General features: G+C 43.2%; 1 protein-coding gene across 6 annotated transcripts in view; it reads left to right on the top strand.

Moving 5' to 3' along the window:
* The first annotated feature begins 301 nt into the window (after positions 1–301).
* Positions 302–22674, top strand: part of abcc8 (ATP-binding cassette, sub-family C (CFTR/MRP), member 8) — a 581396-nt gene continuing 559023 nt past the window's right edge. For 3 of the 6 annotated variants that reach the window (XM_086007825.1, XM_086007826.1, XM_086007827.1), the window contains exons 1-4: positions 304–637; positions 756–897; positions 7631–7752; positions 21467–21633. In XM_086007825.1, the coding sequence (XP_085863951.1) occupies positions 490–637; positions 756–897; positions 7631–7752; positions 21467–21633 (579 nt within the window). In that variant the 5' untranslated portion in view covers positions 304–489. Of the gene's footprint in view, positions 638–755; positions 898–7630; positions 7753–21466; positions 21634–22674 lie in introns of all 6 variants that reach the window. The other 3 variants (XM_086007823.1, XM_086007824.1, XM_086007822.1) reach the window with 2 other exon arrangements.

Genomic DNA, 22674 nt, shown 5'->3' on the forward strand with positions numbered 1-22674 from the left:
AGCACAATCGTGTTTAAAAGGAACTGGTTTAAAAATTAATTGTTTAAGTGTATGAGAGTCTATTCATAATTACACTGCATAAATGTTTTCAGTTTTAACTTCCAATAATAATTATTAAACTGCTTCAGACATCATATATTCCGATTAAATATCTTTATAGGCAGCACAGCTCACTGTTTGATCGACGTGCTTGTGGCCAACGCTGAGCGGCTGGTAGATTTGCTTAGGGCTGCAGAAGTGAGCCGCTGCTGCAGTCACTGAAGTTGGATCCTGTTCTCATTTTACCAGCGAGAGGTACTGATGTAATGAGAGAAGTGGTTCTCAACACTCACTAGTCGGGAACGCTGACAGCTCATTGACAGTACACCCTGCCTGGGATTCTCGTGCTTTCCTTTATTTACCCCGGATCATTTACGTAATGGTTCTCTGAAAATGTGCTAAAGCTTGTCCTTTACCCCTCTTCGATTTGACCAGAGCCCCAGTTCGACCATGTCCTTGTCTTTTTGTGGCAATGACAACGACACGGCTGCCTACAATGTGGACAAGGGAGTGCTCAACAACGGCTGCTTCGTGGACGCTTTGAATGTTGTCCCACATGTGTTTCTGCTCTTCATCACCTTTCCCATATTATTCATCGGTAAGCTATGAAGATCACAGCCATTTCGGTTAAAATTATTATATGTATATATATATATATTTGCAGCACTGTAATTGTGAAAATCGAAATAAAATCTACGCATTGTTTTGGATTTAAGGTTGGGGAAGTCAGAGTTCCAAAGTCCACATTCATCACAGCACGTGGTTGCATTTTCCTGGGCATAATTTGCGATGGATCCTCACTTTTATACTCTTGTTTGTCCTGGTGTGTGAAATAGCAGAGGGGATCGTTTCAGATGGGTAAGTGGCCGCATGTGTTTTCCAGATCGTCTAGGGCTATTTTTACTGATGGAGCCGAGCGCGCTTTTCGTCTCATTGCCGGCTCCAGTTGTCCTCTTCCAACTGTTCACTTCAGTGTCAGAGAGAGAGAGAGAGAGAGAAACGGAATGTATCTTCGTATTAACACCGAGCAGAAGTCTGTGCCACGGCTTAAGTAAAAGAGCCTGCTTTTTTAAAAGTGATTGATTAAAAGTGTGTACTCTCTATCGAGTTTAAAATAGACGCAGACATAATAGCTGAAGTTTTCCTTTAAATTATAAATGAAATAGCAAGTAAAATGTCTCCGTGATCCTAGAATACCCTTCAATATGCGCCAACTTTGAATTCCCCATAAAAGCTCCTCTCACTGGGGCTTTTTAAAAGGAAGACCTAGTAAAAAGACGAGGCCTATCTTGAAGAACCAACTATGATTTGCAACTAAATTATTGTTTATAAAAATACTCTTTCAACTTTATTTATTATAGTTTTTTTTTTAAAGGCTATTGAATAGTAAGGAGCAAATCCCTCCAAAATGGGCAGAAACAGTAACTTTTCACTTGAAACTCTGAAAAAATTCTACCATCAGGTTATTATATATTGATAAATACATGCAAAATTCAAAACAAGGCAGAGGTGCACTGCCTGAATTGAAGTACTGGTCTTTCACAGTGGGACCTGTATTTAAGTCAAACACAAACAGATAGGATAAAACAAATTCTTTGTGCTGGAGAGTAGATCCAAAGTGAATTAATTTGGGGCCAACTAAATCAATGCCCCAGTGTATCTGAGTTCACAGGATAAAACTTTGCATAATTTGACCCTAATTGGGTACTTAGGCCACTGTGGGAAATGAACATCTCATACTGGTACATCAGGGAGTGCTCTTCTCTGCTTATGGTTAAGGAGTAGCACTCAAGAAGCTTTATCTTACATTTAACCCATCTTGTACTTGACCAGGAACTGGTTAATGCAGAGATTTGGTACAAAAGGTGGAAAGATGTTCCATTCCACAACATTGCTAGCCCTAAAAGGTTCAAGGAAGAAACTGAAGGACTTGCTTAAATATTGGTCTAACTAGTGGTTAGATAAAAGGTTTGATGCAGCCAAGAAAATGTAAATTGTCTCTAGGGTCTCTAGAAGATATTAACAAATCTCAATACTTCCAATGGGGTTAGGTTTCCAAATATATAATTGCATAGTTTGACAATATTAAAACATTCTGATTTAAGCATGCACAGAGGAAAAAGACAGTGATTCACATTTAGCGATTACTCAGGTTTTGAAGTATTTTGTCTTGGTCTAGTATGAAGACACCAATACCTGCTTTAGAACAGAGCAAACCCACGGTGCCAAACTTTTTACTGCTGGCACTTCATTACTTTCAGGTCAGGGAAAGTGGAGTTTTCTGTACGTCTACATTCAATTCAGGATTACATTGTAATGCTACTAAAAAGCCAAGAATATTGTCAGCTCTTTGCTATCATTGGAAAGTTTTCAAATTAATGTTAGGAAGTTGTTTTTGAGCAGGTGCAGTTACATGTTGTTATATGTGGCCTCACACCTTGCCAGAATTAAATGCAGCATCTGATCAGTGACTTTACTCCCTAGTTATACTCGGAAGTAAACCACATTACATGGCTGCAACCTGGCAGTGCAGCTAGGCCATTGTTAATTGGTTTTATTGATCTCACAATTTTAACCATAAATGCTTGACCTATGGAGAGTAATAATTGCATAGGAGTGTTTACAAAATTGTTATGCAGTCAAAGGTTTGATATGATTTCAAACTGTAAGAATGAAACTAGAAAAGTTTTTGTGTGTACCCTGAGCACGGATTTTGTGTTTTAGTTTGCAACTTCTTGTTATTTGATGTATTACATTGTGATTATTCACTTTATACTTAGCATCCAGAAATAGTCTGCAAATATTTACCATGGAAATAGTGCTAGTTGTTATGTTATGTGACAGGATAAAGAGATAGAGTTATAATAAAATATAAATGATATGTTACAGAAATACAGTAAACTTTGGTTCTAGTGGTAGCTTTGGCCAAAGGTGCAAATGATCATTAGAATCAGCTGATCAGTAAGAACATAAGAACATAAGAAATAGGAGCAGGAGTAGGCCATTAGGTCCCTTAAGCCTACTCCGCCATTCAATAAGATCATGGCTGATCTGATCTTTCCCGCCCGCTCCCCATAACCCTGTAGCTCAAATATCTGTCTATCTCTGCCTTGAATATATTCAATGACTCCGCCTCCACAGTTTTCTGGGGTAGAGAATTCCAAAGATTCACAACCCTCCGAGAGAAGAAATTCCTCCTCATCTCCGTTTTAAATGGGCAACCCCTTATCCTGAAACTGTGCCCCCTAGTTCTAGATACCCCCACTAGGGGAAACATCCTCCCTGCATCAACCCTGTCAAGCCCCTTCAGAATCTTAAATGTTTCAATAAGATCATCTCTCATTCTTCTAAACTCCAATGAGTATAGGCCCAACCTGCTCAACCTTTCTTCATAAGACAACCCCTTCATCTCAGGAATCAACCTAATGAACCTTCTCTGAACTGCCTCCAATGCAGTATTGCAGTACTCGATCTGTAATACCATGCATTGTTACTTCATGCTCACCGGCACATTAAACAGATGATTAATCATCTGCTTAGTTGCTTCTTTTAATATCAGTTGTTAAGGTCAGTTGCTCTTAATATCACTTTTTTTTAAATTGCGTTCACAGAGTCCCAAATGGGCATCCTGAGCAGATGTTTGAAGTTCTGCTTAGTGCCAAGAAACACTTTGCTCAGAGTGCGAATTTGGGACTGGATGAATGCAACAGAACCAGTAATAATATTATAAACAATTGATATTAAAAGTACAGATATTAAGAAGAGGTTAAGCAGCTGATTAATTGGAAACATTCAGAATAAGAAGTTTGAGTTAGAGGTATCTGGACCAGCAGTAAATTAAGATATTATAAAAATTACAGAGTAATTTTTCACTCCAGAAGATGGAAAATAATTCACTCTACAGAGGTATCTAGAAAGATAGAAAATCACATGAGGAGGTGCATTTTAATATGTGTTGGAGAATTTGGAAATGCATGGAGACAAATTGATATCAGGGAAAAACACAAAAAGAATAGTCTCGCTTGAGTTAACAGACAAGCAGAGAACAGAATTAATAATATGGATCTAGTGCAGATACCCACAGCAAAGCAAGGATGTTCCAACTTTTTTCCGATGCAATTAGAAGGATATGTAAAGAAATGATGTAGTAATGGGTGGCTTCTAGCTACCCAAATATAAACTGGGACTGATGGAAGTGAGGCTGCCAATGGATATGACACAAGAATGCTTTTTGACACAATAGGGTAAATTCTAAGATTTGGTACCCCTGCCACAGGAATCTACATGGCAGATGCATATATCAGGAATTCAGACATCGAGGTCAGTGTGGATGATATTTATGGTCTGCACAATTTTCTGTCCCATAGATGGGAAATTCTATGGCCACAAATTGGGCTTGCTAACCTCTGCAGCTAAATTCTTTTTAGATATTCCCCTTACACAAAACTCTGCACTGAGAAAGCAGAATTATAAAATATACCCCAATATACTAAGGAGCCACTCAAGGTAATTTGCATGTAAAAAGAAAGGCTTACCTTTATATAGTGCCTTTCAAGCCCTCAGGATGTCTCAAAGCGCTTCAAAACCAATTAATTACTTTTTGAAGAGTAGTTACAGTTCTTTTTATAGGCAAATGTTTATAGGCAAATATGACAGCTAATTTGTGCACAGCACACAAACAATAATGAGATAAATTACCAGTTCTGATGAAAGGTCTACATCTGAAAAATTAGCAGATAATTAACTCATCTGTAATATTCATGGATGCTGACTGACCTGCTGAGTGTTTTCAGCAATTTTTGTTTTTGTTTAATGACCACTTAATTTGTTTTGATGGTGTTGGTTGAGAGCTGAACGTTGTCCAGCACACTGGGAGAACTCCCTGTGCTTCGTCAAAAAAATACATCCACCTCATTTGGCAGATGGGGCCTCAATTTAATGTCTCATCTGAAAGACAGCAATCCTTCTGTGCTGTACCATTTTATGATTCTATGACTAGTAATCATAACGTAATACATTTTTGATTATTTGACAATCAGCATCAGCAAGATTGCTGAAAGATAGCTCAGTTGAGGGAAAATGGAACACTTTTAAAACTATAATGCTGAGTATAAAAGATAAGTATAGATCCAAGAAAAATAAGTGTAAGTTAAACAAGCATTCTCCAAAAGGGATGAAAAGATTAAAATGGGAATAAAAAGAACATTACACAAAGAGTACAGGGAAGAAGTCTGGGAAGAGTATAAGAACTAGCTGAAATAGGTTAAAAGGGATATTTGAGTTGCAAAGAAGAACCTAGAGATCAACATAGCTGAAGATGTTAGGCACAATACTAACAAGTTCTTTTGGTGCCATAATGGTGAAATAATGATTAAGAATAAAGAGAGAACTATAAAATGATAAAAATTACTGATCTTAAAAAAGATAAATTAGTTGAAACATTAAATGGAAATATTCACTGGATAGAATGAATCAGCAGAGTTAACATGGTTTTATGAAAGGGAAATCATGTTTGAGTGTTTAACTAGCAGGGTAGATAAGGGGGAACCAGTGGATGTAGAATATTTGGATTTTCAAAAGGCATTCAATAAGGTGACACACAAGAAGTTGTTACACAAGATTAGGGCTGATGGGATTGGGAGTAATATATTAACTTGGATTGAGGATTGGTTAACAGACAGTAAACAGAGTAGGAATAAACGGGTCATTTTCAGGTTGGCAGGCAGTAACTAGTGAGGTGCAGCAAGGTTCAGTGCTTGGGCCTCAGCTATTTACAATCTCTATCAATGACTTAGATGAAGGGACCGAGTGTAATGTATCCAAGTTTGCTGATAGTGAAAAGCTAGGTGGGAAAGTAAGCTCCGCGGATGACGCAAAGAGGCTGCAAAGGGCTATAGACAGGTTAAGTGAGTGGGCAAGAAAGTGTCAGATGGAGTATGATGTGTGGAAATGTGAAATTATTCACTTTGGTAGGAATAGAAAAGCAGAATTTTTTTTTTAATTTGAGAGACTAGTAATTTTTGGTATGCAGAGGGATTTGGGTTTCTTTGTACACGATTAACAGAAAGTTAACATGCAGGTACATCAAGTCTTTGTTGCAAGGGGATTGGAGCATAAAAGTAAGGAAGTCTTGCTGTAATTGTATAGGGCTCTGATGAGACGACACCTGGAGTATTGTGTACAGCTTTGGTCTCCTTACCGAAGGAAGGATATGCTTGCCATAGAGGGAGTGCAACGAAGGTTCACCAGGCTGATTTCTGGGATGAAAGGTTTGTCCTGTAAGGAGAGATTGAGTAGAATGGGCCTAAATTCTCTGGTGTTTAGAAAAATGAGAGTTGATATTGAAATGTATAGAATTCTTAGAGGGCTTAAGAGGGTAGATGTGGAGAGGCTGTTTCCTTTGGTTGGAGAATCTAGAACTAGGGGTCCGAGTCTCAGGATAAAGGGTCAGCCATTTAGGACTGAGATGAGGAGAAATTTCTTCACTCAGAGGGTTGTGAATCTTTGCAATTCTCTTCACTAGAGGGCTGTGAGTGCTCAGTCGTTGAATATAATCAAGACTGAAATCAATAGATTTTTGCACACTAAGGGGAATCAAGAGATATGGGGATAGTGCAGGAAAGTGGAGTTGAGGTAGAAGATCAGCCATGATCTTATTGAATGATGAAGCAGGCTCAAGGGGCCGTATGGCTTACTCCTGTTCCTATTTCTTATGTCCTTATACGTTCTTCTGATACTAAGTAACTATCCATTTTTGGTAGTACACCCAATATCCTAGAGGATTTTGAAATCCACATGGCAGAGGTACTTGATATGTTAACTCTTCTTAAGACTAGTAAGTCTGAGCTAAATGATACATTAGCTAGAGTGGGGAAGGAGTTCAGAGAAGCAATTTCTGGATAATGAAACGTTAGGTGCATAATAATGCTCCATTGATACTGCCTCAACAATTTCCACTTCACAAGAGCAACCATATCTATATTTTCCACTGCAGCCATCCTTTGACCTGTGAGAGTGAGACTGCTTTGACAATTTTGTGCTGTAAACTCATTAGAAGCTCAGTTGAGTTTTCCTCAGTTTCATTTAATTGGGACTCTCACAGTCATTAGAGAGAAGAGGTGATTTTTTTTTTCCTTTGCCAGTTTGTACAGGATTTAAACCACAATCCCAGAAGTAAACAGTATGGTAATCAAATTACACGATTGTTGCCCTTGATAAAATACTGTGCTATGAAATAAACAAAGAATTTCCAGCTTTTAGCTATAATATGATTGTGATCATTATTCATCCCAATGCAGAATTCCTTTTCCAAATGCACAATAAAACTTACATCGCTGGGAATTTCCTCAGAGGTTCTCCCAATTGGCCACTGTAACTGCACGGAAATCCTGTCTATCCGCGGTTTCTGCTGCTCTTCTGTTGAAGTTACACCAGCCAAGTGGGCGAACCCCAGAGGAAATTTCTGGCAAAATATATGTGTACAGCAATGTAATAAGTGTTAAGATCCTTTAAAATAATTAAATAGTCTGATTCTTTTGAAAGTATTGTATTGAAATTTTCACTTTTTGGTATTTTTGTCTCTATGATCTAGGTTTACTGACTCACGTCACTTACATCTCTATATGCCGGCCGGCATGGGCTTCATGGCTGCGATAACATCAATCATTTATTACCACAACATCGAAACATCAAACTTTCCCAAACTATTGCTAGGTAGGTTTCTCTTTATTAGGAGAGACAATGTGAGGCTGAAACTTGGCTGTGGGACAGCAAAGCAGTCAGGAAATCTGTGGTATTGGTCTTTGCATAACTACTGGTCAGAAAACCACCCTTACATAAATGAGGTGTCCTTTCAGAGGTCACAGTAACACAAATATCGTACTCAATTGCAAATCTGATGAAGCAGCTATCTTCAAAATAGTAATTGGGCACTTAATGATATTCTTAGGCAAATGGAGCAGTGTGCTGAACAAGAATAACTGCCCTATAAGATCCCAGCCTGATGGTTTATTTTAATATATGATAGTTTGCAAATAGATTGAGTTTATTTGCCCATTTTTGGAGTTTTCTTTTCCAAAATAAATTCAATCCTCTTAGGCCCATCAGGCGACATCCCAGCATGGAAACATACAGCACATGAGGAGGCCATTCAGCCCATCATGTCTATGTCAGTACTTTGCCAGAGCAATCCAAAACTAATCCAACCCTCCTGTTCTCTCCCCATAGTTCTGTGTCATACTTTGCTTCAAATCTTTATCCACTTTTTCCTTAAACAATTCCATGGTCTCAGACATAACTATTCCCTGTGACAAAGTATTCCATGCTCCAACAACTCTATGCATAAAAACATTTCTCCCGTGCTTTCTCCCCTATCTTTTAGTGACAATTTTAAAATGATGACTTTTCGTCACTGACTTCCCAACTAGGAACAAGACTATTTCTTTAATAACCCTTTCAAAACCATCATCGTTTTTAAAATTAAATCCCCTCCCATTATCTTAACTCTCTCTTCATAACTATAGATTATAATTACGGCTATCATCCTGATAATGAAGTGAACAGAGAGGTATGAGTTGAATTTATATGGCATTGTGTGACTAGATGTGTAGTAATTTCATCTTTTTCCTTCAGAATGCAGGAGTCAAGCTAAACATTATTATTATAATATAAAGGATGCCACAGTAATTCTTACCTGTTGATGTTTAGATAGAAATGACACAATTTATCAGATAAATGAGGCAGTTTTGTGAAAATGGAGTAGAGACAGCACTCCCTTGGGGATTATTAAAGTAACTAGATAATCAGCTGCAAACTAGATGTAATTGTCATTTGAATGTGTGGATTGAGTGTCTAATCCTAAGGATAATTGCCTGAATACCACAATTTTTAGGCAAACATTTGGATTTTAGCTTCCGTATTGAGGTGCTGCAAAATATTAACTCCTTATACAACAGGAACATTAAGGTAGGCTCTCTACAGTAGTTGCTGTGTGCTACTGCATAGCCAAGCCATATCATACTCTTACCTGATGTCTACATGTATATATTCCAGCAGGAGCTACAATCAGAAGTGGGAATCCTGGCTGATTTTTTTTTACCCATCGCTAGTTCAGTGACACTGAGGTCAGTTGTAGTCCCTCAGTTGCTATCTTAGCTGAGATCACAAGACACTTACAGATGAGGAAGGTCATTCATCTTCATTCATCTGTGAGACCAACCCTACATTCCCCCCATTGCTGTATCTACTTGTTTCTTAAATGGTTCTAAGGTTTTTACCTCCATCGCTCTGTTTGAAAGTCCATTCTGAGTGTTGTTCACTCTTTGCTTGAAGAACCTCCTTTTGGTTTCAGTTCTAAAGTTCCTTTTATTAGTTTAAAAATGTGCCTCCTCGTCCTACTCCCAAAGTTTCATTTAAAGTAAAATGCGGATGACCCTTTTCAAAACTATATCTCTGTAAGATCAGCTCCCAGATGTATCCATTCCAGGCCAAAAATCACCACTTCTTCCTTATAACTCAGGACCAACAGAAGGAATCAGCCTTGTGGCTCTTTTCTGCACTTGCATCAAGGGCTTGAATGTTTCCCTTGTTTCTCTGTGACCAGAACAGACACAGAGTAGTGTACAGTTTGATTACAACTTCTCTGCCTTGTATTTTATTGTTTTGGATCTGTAGTTCAATATTCAATTGGCTAAACTATTTCAGTGCAGATTAAGGATCAAACCATGGGGATGAAATTGGGCTTGGTAGCGTATGTTTTTTGGGCGCTACTAGGCTCCTTGAGGTTCTAAAATGGTGTCTGCGGTGAGCGCACACTTCTGCCGCGAAGTGCACCGGACGCCATATGGTAAAGGGGTTAGCCCTTGCGCATCTAACATCCACCGTAAGTATGCAGAGCAGGTAGATCATGATGTCAGTCAGAGTTCAACACTGATTTGACACCAGCACTGCCATTTTGGAGCTCCATGCTCCAGCCTACGCCCTCTCTTAACTTCACACAGCTGAACACATGTTAAGCAGCATGAAGGACTCCCCAGCAGCGCTATTTAAAGGGATCATCAACTACTTACAGGTTAGTTGCTGGATTATTTCTTCTAGCTGTTGCTGCTATTCCACACATTTTGGGTACATTTCCATATTTGTTCAAAGTTCCAATAGTCTACAGGGAGTGGGCTGGCTGGTGCTGAAGTATTTTTTTTGTAACTTAAAGGTTTGGCACAAACCAGTTGCTTCCAGACATGGGTGGCCTCGTAGGCCGCCTTCTTGGCATTGAGCATAACTTGGAGAGTGAGCAGAGGTCATGCAGAGCAGGACAAGCTGCTAGAAGTGGGAGGAGGAGGAGGGGGAGAAGGGCTCTCAGCAGGAGGCCATATCCACCCAGGGTTTTCAGGGCGCAATTCTCCTACCTGACCTTCAGCGATGACCAATGTTTGAGACGTATGCGCTGCACTAGGGAGGTTGTCACTGAAATCTGCCAATTGCTGCAGCCATAACACCAACCTCAGAGTAGGGCAAGGACCGCATTACCAGTGGCTGTGAAGGTAATGTTGAGTATGAACTTTTATGCATCTGGCTCCTTCCAGGCTGGTGCCGGAGATATTAACAGCATCTCGCAGTTTCCAGTACACTGCTGCATAAAAGAGGTCACTGAGGCTCTCTATGCAAAGATTGATAACTTCATTTTGTTAAGTCTGTGTGTTCCAGTTGTATTAAGATTAATTACTGACACAGACTACAAGAATAAAGTTCAACAGGTCTTTGCTAGTTGGAGGTCAGGACTATACTAAATACAATATCACTACACAGTACTTATATACCGGTGGTCACCACCGGTATTACGTATACAGCAGCCAGAGAAAGTAGTACATCTCTTAAGGTGGAACAGGCTTAAGTTCTCTTAAGGTGGAACAGGTTACATACACCACAATCCTCCCTTTTTAGCTTAACAGTCATATCCCCATTTAACATAACATCATAACATATATACATATATAACTTCAGGTATAAACAGTTCAAAGGTTCAGTCTCTCAGGAGGCCTTCTGATTCGGTTTGGATAACGCCTTTCAGTGGTCTCTGATTCTTGTTGCTGAGGTGACTCTTCTTGTTGGTTTCCTATGTATTGGACGTCATCATCAGGTACAGTCCCTGCCGAGGTAGATGCTTCAGGTTCATTAACGTCTTCCACAGTTGTCTCTGTCGCAACCATGGGTTCGACCCTTGCTCTTGATTCTACCAGTTGATCCGCATGACGCCTTATCACATTGTTACCAATATCTACTGTGTACATCAGAGGTCCTTGTCTGGCCCGAATTGTTCCGGACTGCCATTTTTCGTTTCCATAGCCACTTGCCAACACTGGCTGTCCTACGTCGAAACTTCGAGTGGACTTGTTATTAATATGCCGGAACTGTTTGTTTTCCGCTTCCCTCCGCACATTTGGTTTTAACAAGTCCAACCTGGACCGCAACCTCCTGTTATAAAACATCATGGCAGGACTTTGGTTAGTCACTGCATGAGCGGCGTTTCGATATGCCATTAGGAAATTGTCCACCTTGTGTTGTAACGGAATCTGATCATCGTTCATGGCCTTTATTGCCTTTTTGAATGTTTGGACAAATCTCTCGGCCAACCCGTTTGTCGCCGGATGATATGGGGCAGAGGTATAATGTTTCACCCCATTCTTCTTTAAGAATTTTTGGAATTCTTCCGACACGAACTGTGGTCCGTTGTCCGAACATATCTGTTCTGGCAATCCGTTCCTTGCGAATATTGTTCTTAACGCCGCAATTGTCTTTTCTGAAGTAGTGGTATTCATCTTGATCACTTCTGGCCATTTGGAATGTGCGTCCACCGCAATTAGGAACATGGAGTCCATGAATGGACCAGCAAAGTCAATATGTATGCGTTGCCATGGGGCTGAAGGCCATTCCCATGGGTGTAGCGGTGCGATCGGAGATGCATTTTGCACTTTTTGGCACCCAGCGCAGCTTTTTGTCAACTCCTCTATCTGATGGTCAATGCCCGGCCACCATACATAAGCCCTAGCAAGACTTTTCATCTTAACTCCCCCCAGATGACCTTCATGCAGTTCCTTTAGAACTCTTTCCCGTAACTTGGGAGGAATAATCACTCTTGTCCCGTACATCAAAGTACCATGGCAGACGGACAGCTGGTCTCGCCTTGCCGAGAATGCCGGTAACAGAGGATCACCATGTGTTGGCCATCCCTTCACTGTCACCTCATAAACTCGGGACAGTGTCGGGTCGTTCCTGGTTTCTCTTTCAATACTTGCATTGGTGACTGGTAAACACTCGATGATGGTCGAATGAAATAACTCAACAGGGTCAACTTTCGTCGTCTCTTCTGCTTCAGGTAGTGGCAGGCGCGACAGCCCATCAGCATTGCCATGCTGCTTTGTACCTTTGAATTCTATTTGATATTGATGTGCCCCTAGGAAAAGGGACCATCTCTGGAGTCGCTGTGCTGTCATCACCGAAACACCCTTCTTAGGGTTAAAAGTGGATACCAACGGCTGATGGTCTGTCAGAAGTGTGAATTTTTGGCCCTGCAGGTAATGATTAAACTTCTTCACTCCCCATACAAGGCTGAGAGCCTCCCTATCGATCTGCGCATAGTTGCGCTCAGCGGAGGTCAATGATCTGGATGCAAACGCAACTGGCCTTTCCGTGCCATTTGGCAACTTGTGTGAGAGTACTGCCCCAATACCATATGGAGAAGCATCACAAGCCAACCGAATAGGCAGTGTCGGGTTGAAGTGAGCCAACACTTCCTCTGAGGTGATCAATTCTTTGCTTTTGCGAAATGCCTTCTTACAGTTTTCGCTCCATTCCCATGGTACCCCCTTCTGTAAAAGAGCGTTCAGCGGGTGCAGTACCGTGGATAGATTTGGTAGAAACTTATGGTAATAGTTAATCAATCCCAGAAACGACCTCAACTGAGAGACATTATCCGGAGCGGGAGCCTTTACAACTGCCTCTATCTTGTCAGGAGACTTATGAAGCCCCTCCCGGTCAATGACATGACCACAGTACGAGATCCGCTTCTGAAAGAACTCACATTTCTGCCGATTAACTCGAAGTCCATACTCTTTCAGTCTGTTGAGCACCAGTTCCAAGTTTGCGAGGTGTTCTTCATCACCATCACCTGTAATCAGAATATCGTCCAGGTAACATTGTGTGCCTGGAATTTCCTGTAATACCTGCTCCATGGCCCTCTGCCAAATTGCCGGAGCCGATGCCACTCCAAAAACCAGCCTATTATACCGGTACAAACCTCTATGCGTGTTGATCGTGAGGTACTGGCGTGACTCTTCATCAACCTCCATCTGCAAGTACGCCTGCGCCAGGTCTATCTTGGTGAAGTGTTTCCCGCCAGACAACGAAGCAAAAATATCCTCAATCCGCGGAAGCAGATACTGCACCGTGTGAAGCACCGGATTAACGGTGATCTTGAAATCTCCACAGATGCGAACCTTCCCTGGTTCTCCTGGCTTGTTGCTCGAAGGACGTTTCATAATGGGAACAATGGGCGTAGCCCACTCACTCCAATCTACCTTAGACAGTACACCTGAACGTTCCAGCACTTCCAGTTCCGCTTCTACAGTAGGTCGTATTGCATAGGGCACCGGTCTGGCTTTGAAAAATTTTGGTTGTGCATGTTCATCAATCTTGATGTTTGCCGTAATTCCTTTCAGTGTTCCCAGTCCTTGCTGGAACACCTCTTTAGCATCATCCAATATTTTGGACAATCGTTTAGGTTTGACATCTGTTTCCCCAGAATCTACCGTTAGTGCTTTTAAGGAGTGCCAGTCCATATTCATTTTCCTAATCCACTCCCGTCCCAGTAGTGGTGGACCTCCTTCAGGTAGCACATATAAGTCCATTACTTGGCTTTCTTCGCCCTTGTGGACCACTTTTACCTCTATCTTTCCGATGGGGTACACTCTTTGCCCCGTGTATGTTTTCAATATAATCTTCGTATCCCGTAGGGGAATATGTTGGAATAACCTTTTGTAATCTTTCTTATTCATGACCGTCAATGCCGATCCAGTGTCCAATTCCATCTTTACTTGGACTCCTGCTATCTGAAGAGTGACCCAAATTGTCTGGAGATCTGCATCCTTACCAACGTTGTGCACTCTTAAGCTACCCAGTTCATTACTGCTAGCGTCTGAATCTGACTTCTGTTCGTTCGAACTGGTCTTTGTCACCTTGTGCACCTTTATGTATTTTCCTTGCGGTGACTTTTTGTTGCTGGTCTTCTTTCCTGACCGGCATACTTTAGCTATGTGGCCAAGCCTGCCACACGTTCTGCATTCTTGGTTTTTAAACCAACACTGGTTCTGATCGTGTGTTGTCTTTCCACAACGATAACATTTTACAGTACTCAAACCCAATTTATTTGTACTGTGTTCCGGTGACCGTAGCTGCATTACTGCCGTGCCTCTCGCTGCGGCCTTGTGTGCTGTTGCCATAGTGACCGCTTTCTCAAGCGTCAGCTCATTCTCCTCGAGCAGTCGCTTTTGTGTATCTTCTTTTAATAATCCACACACAAATCTATCTCTTAGCGCGTCTGTCAGTCCCGTTCCAAACTGACAGCACCTTGCTAGCTTATGCAATTCCATTAAATATTCAGCATTGCTTTCATCCTTCAGCTGCCTTCTGCTGTAAAATTTAAATCGTTCCGCTAGCATCAGCGGCGTGGGGTTTAGATGATTTTTCAGGACAGTAACAATCTCCTCGAACGTCTTATCCGCCGGTTCATCTGGTGATAAAAGGTGTTTCAATTGCCCGTATGTCTTCGCACCCATTAAGTTCAATAACGTTAGTGCTTTCTCTGCATCTGGGATTTTATTTGCTGTACAATAATTTTGTATGCGTTCTACATACATGGCCCAATCTTCGATGTCGCCATCAAAGGTATCAATGTTCCCATGTTTAGGCATCGTTGCAATTTATTTTATCCCAAGATGGCGGCTTCCCGCTCTTGTCTTCGACCTCCGCCTACAAAATGGCGGTTTTCCCGCGCTTGGCGGTCTTCACCCACTGGCTGCAATGGCGTTTGGCGTGCCGCTGCTGCTCCCCTTTCCCAGCGGTTAGTAACTCCCCCGACGCTGTCTCCGCTTCACCGCGGCTCCCTCGGGCATTCGCGCTTCCCTGATGTCGCGCCTCGCAGCCCTTCTTGCAGCCCGGTTATTAGCACCGGCTGCGTTCGCCTTCACCGCGGCTCTCGCGCCTTCAGTCGCCCCAGACGCTGCACCTTTTTGGCCCGAAAGCGGCCCGGCCCTTATCACCAGCCGCGATCAATGTCCCCGCGCTGCGCCTTTCGGCCCGAATGCGGCCTGGCCCTTATCTCCGGTCGCGATCGATCTCACCGCCCTTATTCCTCCGTCTCCCTCCCCCCGTCTGTACAGCCAACGCGGCCGACTTTCTGCTCGCGTCGCTGACCGGCTTACCCACCACCGAGGTAGAAAGAAGATAGCTGACTGCCGCTGATTGAGGCTTCGAGTTCAGGATGTCTTCTGCACTCCGGGTTCTCGATGCCTGCCGCGCGACGTGTCTTCCAGCAGGGTGATGAGGGTGGATGCCTCTCTTCGACGCCTGCTCTGTGGACGAAGCCGCCGTGGATATAAACTGCCGCAGGGTAAGAATCGGACTCGTCGCCACTGTTAAGTCTGTGTGTTCCAGTTGTATTAAGATTAATTACTGACACAGACTACAAGAATAAAATTCAACAGGTCTTTACTAGTTGGAGGTCAGGACTATACTAAATACAATATCACTACACAGTACTTATATACCGGTGGTCACCACCGGTATTACGTATACAGCAGCCAGAGAAAGTAGTACATCTCTTAAGGTGGAACAGGCTTAAGTTCTCTTAAGGTGGAACAGGTTACATACACCACACATTTCATTACCTCTTGCCAGAGAGAAGCAGGTGGAGCGAGCACAAAGGTTTGCAATGATTCAGGCTTCTCCATGGTGCAGGGTGCCATTGACTGCATGCACATTGCTTTGCGTGCGCCTTATGTCAACTCTGCCATGTACCTGAACCGAAAGGGATTCTACTCCCTCAATGTGCAGCTGGTGAGTGACCACAGGCAGCGCATCATATAAATCAATACCCGGTATCCTGGCAGCAGTCATGATGCATTCATTCTGTGGAAGTCTTTCAACCACCATGGCAAACTAAAGGGTGGCTACTGGCTGACAAGGGCTAACCACTGACAACATTGCTCATGACTCCAGTTCCCACCCCAATCACACATACGCAGTTGGCATATAATGAGAGCCATGCTGCCACAAGAAATCTGATAGAGCAGATCATTGGCACCCTGAAGCAACGATTCTGCTGCCTGGAACTACTCTGGAGGAGCCCTGAAGTACTCGGTTGAGCGGGTTTCAAGATTTTTCATGGTATGCTGCACAACCTTGCCATCATGAGGGAACAGCCCTTGCCACCATGGCGGATGAAGAGGAGGAGGTGGAGGAAGATGAGGAGCAAAAGAGGAAGGGAGGCTGCAACCTAGACAGCCCCTTTCTGCCCATTTGTACATGAAGAACGAATTCAAGAATGATGCAAGTAACCTCAACCACAATTCCCCGTTCGCCAACAATCCCACACTCTTTACCTTCCCTCTGTCATTGACCATCACATCGTCCTCTTGCCCACATGCAACAATAAAAGCCAACAAAAAATACACATTCCAATCAAAATTTATTAATTAAATCATGCTATATTGAATACAAAATTAAACTAATCACCCTTGTGCATTGCCTTAGTGCCTGTCTTTCGTGTGCCACTGCCTGTCCTAGTGCTTCTACGAAGTGCTACCCCAGTGGCTGCAGCAGGCTAGTGGAAGGCTGCTGACTTTCAGTGGAGGAGACTGCAGATGACCTCGAGCAGCTCTGGGCATAGAAGGCCCGGCTTCAGACTGCACTATTTCGGCAGTCTGGGCGACAGGCAACAGCAAGGGCACTGGCAGAGTGGCAAGGGTGCGAGCATGAATGCTATCATCCAGAGAGAGGACAGCAGGTTCATGCGCCATGGAGCCACTGCCACTCTCCTGGGATGGCGCCTCAGCAATCCTAATACCTGTAATCTGTTGGAGAATATATTGCTGCAATTATTGGACTACTATGACACCCTGGAAGCCCCTTTGAACACTGGTATCCAGTGCAGCAGTCTGAGCGCCACTGCAGCAATCAGATGTTGGGTGGCTGCAGCTTGTGCTGTAATGGAAGCTGAGATATCAGCCATCAGAAGTTGCATCATGGTTGGTTCCACAAATGTGTTGATGGAGTTGGCCACCCATTCCATGCTGGAAAGGATGGGCTCCAAGCACTGCACAAAGCCATGTGGCAAGTCGGTGCCAGACTCCTCCATGCCCCTTGACATTGTACGCAAGTTTCTGGCAGGCTTCCCAATGCACCAAGCATTTAGGTGTGTACACCCCCAACAGCCTTTTTCTGTAGCCTAGCCCATTGAAGTCCTCATCTAAGTCCTCTGCAGCAGAACTAGTATCGCCAGACCTCACCCTCTGGCGAGCTAGCACCTGCGCTCTCCTTTCCTCCTGCCTTGGCTGCAGTGCACTCGTTCTGCAGATCCGTACAGATCCCGCCTCTATGCTATCCTTGAAACTGCGCGTAGTGTCAGTATCTGAGCTGGTGGCTGCGAATGTGAAATTGAGTAAAGTGTCCCTTCAGCTTGCCTGTCTTCCTGCTCTTCCACCACTGCCTGGGCAGGTTGCCATTCTTGGGTATCTGAAATGTAAAAGTGACAAGGTTGGGTTGTGGTGAGGGGAGAGGAGAAATTAAGAAATGCATGCTTACACCATCTGCAGCTTGTAAGTCAGAAGTGAGTTAGGGATGAGGGAGAAGTGGGATGTGAGAAGGAGGATTAGGTATGAGGATACCGTCATCTTCAATGGCTTCAGCCCCAGCGCTGGCCACAGCCTCAACAATGGCCCTTTCCACAATGGCCAGCACCGTCTCCTCCATGGGGGTGCGGATTAGAACATGCAGGCGCGCCACTCCCCCTCCGGTTAGTTCCTGCTGCCTCTGATTGTACACCACCTTCTCCTGCAAGAGAGAGGGAAATGTGTCAGTGCAATATGTTTGGGTGATGTGGCTGTCATGGTTGAATAGTTGCCAATGTGTGAAAGCTGTGAGATGTGGTTGCGAGACTTGCAACATTGCTAAGTGTGTGAGGGTAAGGTGAAGCATATGAATGTTAGGTATGAGTCCTGATTGATAGAGATTGTTGGTAGGTGAATGAAAGGGGTGTGGTGAATTGAGGCTAGTGGTGCAGTTAGTAGGATATGGCATTTGAAGATGCCTTCACTGACCTTGACCACTCATGTGAGGTCATTAAACATCTTCCAGCACTGCATCCATGTCCTTGGGGCTGCACTCCTGGCATTAACCTCTACGGCTATCTGTTTCCACTGCCTTTTCATCGCGTGTCTGGATGTCCTCCAGCCCCCCTGAGGATATAGGACATCTCTCTTGATTTCCACCTCCCCTACCAAGACCTCCAGTGCAGCATCCGAAAACCTGGGGGCTTGCTCTATTCTATGGTCAGCCATTCCTCTCTCTTTTCCCACATCAGATTCAGTTGCACAATGACTCCCAGCACCTGCTGCAGCCGCAATGCATCTCCCCTTTAAGAGATGCAGGCTAGCTTTAAGTAATGCAGGCTAGTTTTAAGTAGTGCAAATTAGTAATGATATTGAACCCCCTACTGATGCGTGCAGATAAATGAACAGCGCGGGAAGCGCTGGCTGCACAAAGAAAGCATTATAATTAGCAAAGTTGCCATGCTGCCCGCATTCCACTCGATGGGCGCGGGTGAATCAAGCATTGCGATCCCGCACTCATTTTCGGGGGCTAACCAATTTATAGCCACTTGCCTTTATGGCGTAGTACTATACTATAGAGTGCACTTGATCATTAAGTTGTTGGGGAAGCCTGATGAGGCTTTCCTGTAGACTTATAAACTATCCATTTTGCACGTTGCCTCAACATCATATGCAGTATGAATTTAATTTGAATTCATGAAATTCTAGTACTATGAGTCAGGCAGTTGTATTCAGTTATTGCTATTGAGTCATGTTCATACTTAATTTTTGGCTGTTAAAATTTAATTTATTTCCAATTAGAAAAAAATATTTAAAAATGATAGATAGAATTATGTGTAGTTGGACAGGTTTTGCAAGGCTCTAATTCAGGGAGGAAAGGAATAAAAATATTATTATTGTGATTTACTCAGGTATTCAGATGACTTCATGGGGATAATTATGTGAGGAAAAGTTCCTGGGAATCAGAGCGTCACTTGTTGCAAAGGTGCATCAGAATATTTGGGCGACAATATTGTGGTCACATCTCCACTGCTGTGCTCACTGTTTGTGAGTTTCTGTATTAGGAGCCAAGTCCCGCAAATTACCCCACATTAGCTATGAAGCAAAGACTGAATGGTATAAGGAGACTATCAGAACTCTGAGAGTAAGTTACCTCCTCATACTCATTTTTTTAATGTAACAGAATATGTAGAGCAATTTTAATTCTCCCTGATTGGTGGGAAAGGAGCAGGGGAACAGTTAAAATGGAGAGGTACTATTTCCTGCTCCTTTCTTGATGACTTGCAAATGTAATAATTGTAAATCGGGGTCCTGTGACGTACATGGGACCCTGATGGATTTTTAGCCTACTCATGACAGAAGCGCCTGCAGCAGCTGCCCCACCAAGGGAAGCAAACGAGGCCACTTAAAGTAGGATTTACAAACCTTTCCTTAGTATGTCCCAGAGGAACAAGATTGCTTCTCAGGACCCTATCAGAAAAGTCCAGGCCTCTTCTGCCTCGAGCCCCCTATCCCCAGCCACGAGACCCTCACAACAGATACAGAATCAAATGAGTGTTTACTTATTTGTTATAGCGAAAAGATGGGGAATTGGGTTAAAAGGATAAATGCCTTGGCTAACAAAAGAGAAGAGTGGTTTGGATGGACCAAATGGCCTATTCCTGTTCCTATGGGCTGGATTTTTCCAACCTCGGCAGGTCCATGGCGGGCGACATCTATGGCGTGTGGGGACCCCGCATCTGTCTCGATCCCGGCCTCCAACAAGATTTTCCATTGATGGAGCTTGTTAAGCCCGCCCTGCGAGGTTCCTGGCCAATTAATAGGAAGCGGGTCTGATGACATCATTTCATGACGTGTCATCTGCCGGTTTCCTTAAAGGGACCATGTCCACAATCATTTTGACATTTGTGCTGTCAGTGTTCTGCAGCATTGAGGTGCTGCAAACACTGACAAGCACTGCACAAAGGTGCACAGCTGTACCCAGGCTCTCCCGTGACTCCCTCCATATGCTTATGGAGGGAGTCACAACACGCAGGGAGGTTCTCTTCCCTTCCAATAGGCGGAAGAGACCTCCCCAGGAGACCAACGCAGCCTGGTTGCACATTGCACAGGATGGCAGAAGCAGAGATGTCGTCAGGAGGACATGGCTGCAATGGCACAAGCCTTTCAATGATCTCAGTAGATCATAAAACGTTACTGCAAATTCACGCTCTGCCTCATCCTGCTGTGCCACTCATCACATCCTCATCACTCTCCCTTCCCTACCCTACTCCTGCACATCCTTACTCACACCAACTTACCTTGCACCTCCACCCATCCCTCTCTATCTATATTATCACTTCCCCATCTCACTAGCCACCCCTCACACTCACCCTCATCCTTGTCCAATCATACCAACTGACAACACACAAGGGTAGGCAGTTGGGTGTTATTGCCAATGTTCATGTAAAGTTTCTGTTAGTGTTTTGTCAAACATTAAAATCTTTATTTTCAACACTTTGTGCCTTCTTGGACAGATTTGTGTGCACCTTTGGAAGTGGCTTAGTGAGTTGCAATGAATGGTAAATACCTTTAAGCAGCTTCTTAAGTATCTCAATTGCCTGACCCGCCGCTTAGTGCTGGGTCTGCAAACTGCAGGCAGAGCCGGCACTTGGGAAATTAACAAGGTTCAGCGCGGACTTCCGACCTGCTGTCAATCACTGCCATTTTGACGTGGACCCGCTTCCGAAGCCGCCCTCTGAGCGCCATCAAAATTCAGCCCTATGTTTCTATTTCAGAACTTCTTAAAGACATTAATAGAATAATAAAGTTAACAATTTTAGCAGCACAAATATACCGACAAGAAAGCAATATTAAATCTTGATGTATGTCGCTTAAAGGCTTTTGTTTAAAATTTCTGGTTTCCACAGGCTTAAGACTTCAATCACAGCTTAGCTGTGTACACAGTGCTAAATGTTTTAACTGTGGAATTACAAGTTCAATTATGTTTTCATTTTTTACAGTTTAATTAAAAGTTGATATCAGTAATGTGTATGTTTGTTTTGCAGCTTTGCTGGTCTACTGGAGTTTAGCTTTCATTACAAAAACTGTCAAATTTGCCAAGTTTTGTGAACATGGAATTGGGCTGAGCCAACTGCGGTTCTGTATTGCAGCACTATTGGCCATACTGTACGGCATGTTATTGGCTGTGGAAGTCAATGTCATCAGAGTACGGGTAAGTGAGAATCCATTATTTTTTTCCTTTTCCAATTGTCTTCCCCACCTCCAAAGGCAGTGTGAAAGCAAGCATCCAACAACTCACCCAAATGACCATTCTGCACGTACAACCCCAGACAGTGAGAATCAGCAGGCTTTTCGATTCTAGGGGCATCACAGGCGAACCAAGTCCTGTCCTGTCTTCATCCAGCATCCACGCAGGTGCATTTTCACAAGGGAGTCACGATCAGTCATAGGAATAGAAGTAGGCTATTCAGCTCCTCAAGCCTGTTCTGCCATTGAATGAGATCATGGCTGATCTGTATCTTAACTCCATCCACCTGCCTTGACTCCATATCCATCTCCATGGCAGAAGAACCAAAGGCGACATGAGGAAAAACTTTTTTACGCAGCGAGTAGTTAGGAGCTGGAAAGCACTTCCTGAGAGGAGTCAGTTTCAATCGTGGCTTTCAAAAGGGAATTGGATAAGTACCTGAAGTAAAAAGATTTGCAGGGCTATGGGGAAAGGGCGGAGGAGTGGGACTAGCTGAAGTGCTCTTGCAGAGAGCTGGCATGGGCTCAACGGGCCGACCGGCCTCCTTCTGTGCTGAAACCATTCTATGATTCTATGATTCTCTATCCTTTTATACCCCTGTCTAGCAAAAATCTATCGATCTCATATTTAAAATGATTAATTAAGCAAGCATCTACTGCTTTTTATGAGACAGTTCCAAACTCCTACCACCCTTTGCATGAAGCAGTGTTTCCTAACTTCTCTTTTGAATAGCCTGTCTCTGATTTTAAGGCTATGCCCTCTTGTTGGGGAGATTTTCTTTTCTTCACCTCCCTAGTCTAGTAAAGTGAGGCAGTTCGAGCACTCCTAGAGCCATCCCATGAGATCTACTTACTCAATAAAAATCATCAGAACACAATAATATAACAATTTTCAGACAGAAATTTACCGTTGGTTCGTCTAGCCTACCCATCCAACTTCCCGTAACATTAGCTTGATATATTTCTAAATCTAATAACTGAATCCTATCAAGAATCCAACTTTGAA

Source organism: Somniosus microcephalus, chromosome 15, assembly GCF_052327205.1.
Source record: "Somniosus microcephalus isolate GS21.2 chromosome 15, FLI_Smic_1.0, whole genome shotgun sequence".
NCBI classification, from domain to species: Eukaryota; Metazoa; Chordata; class Chondrichthyes; order Squaliformes; family Somniosidae; genus Somniosus; species Somniosus microcephalus.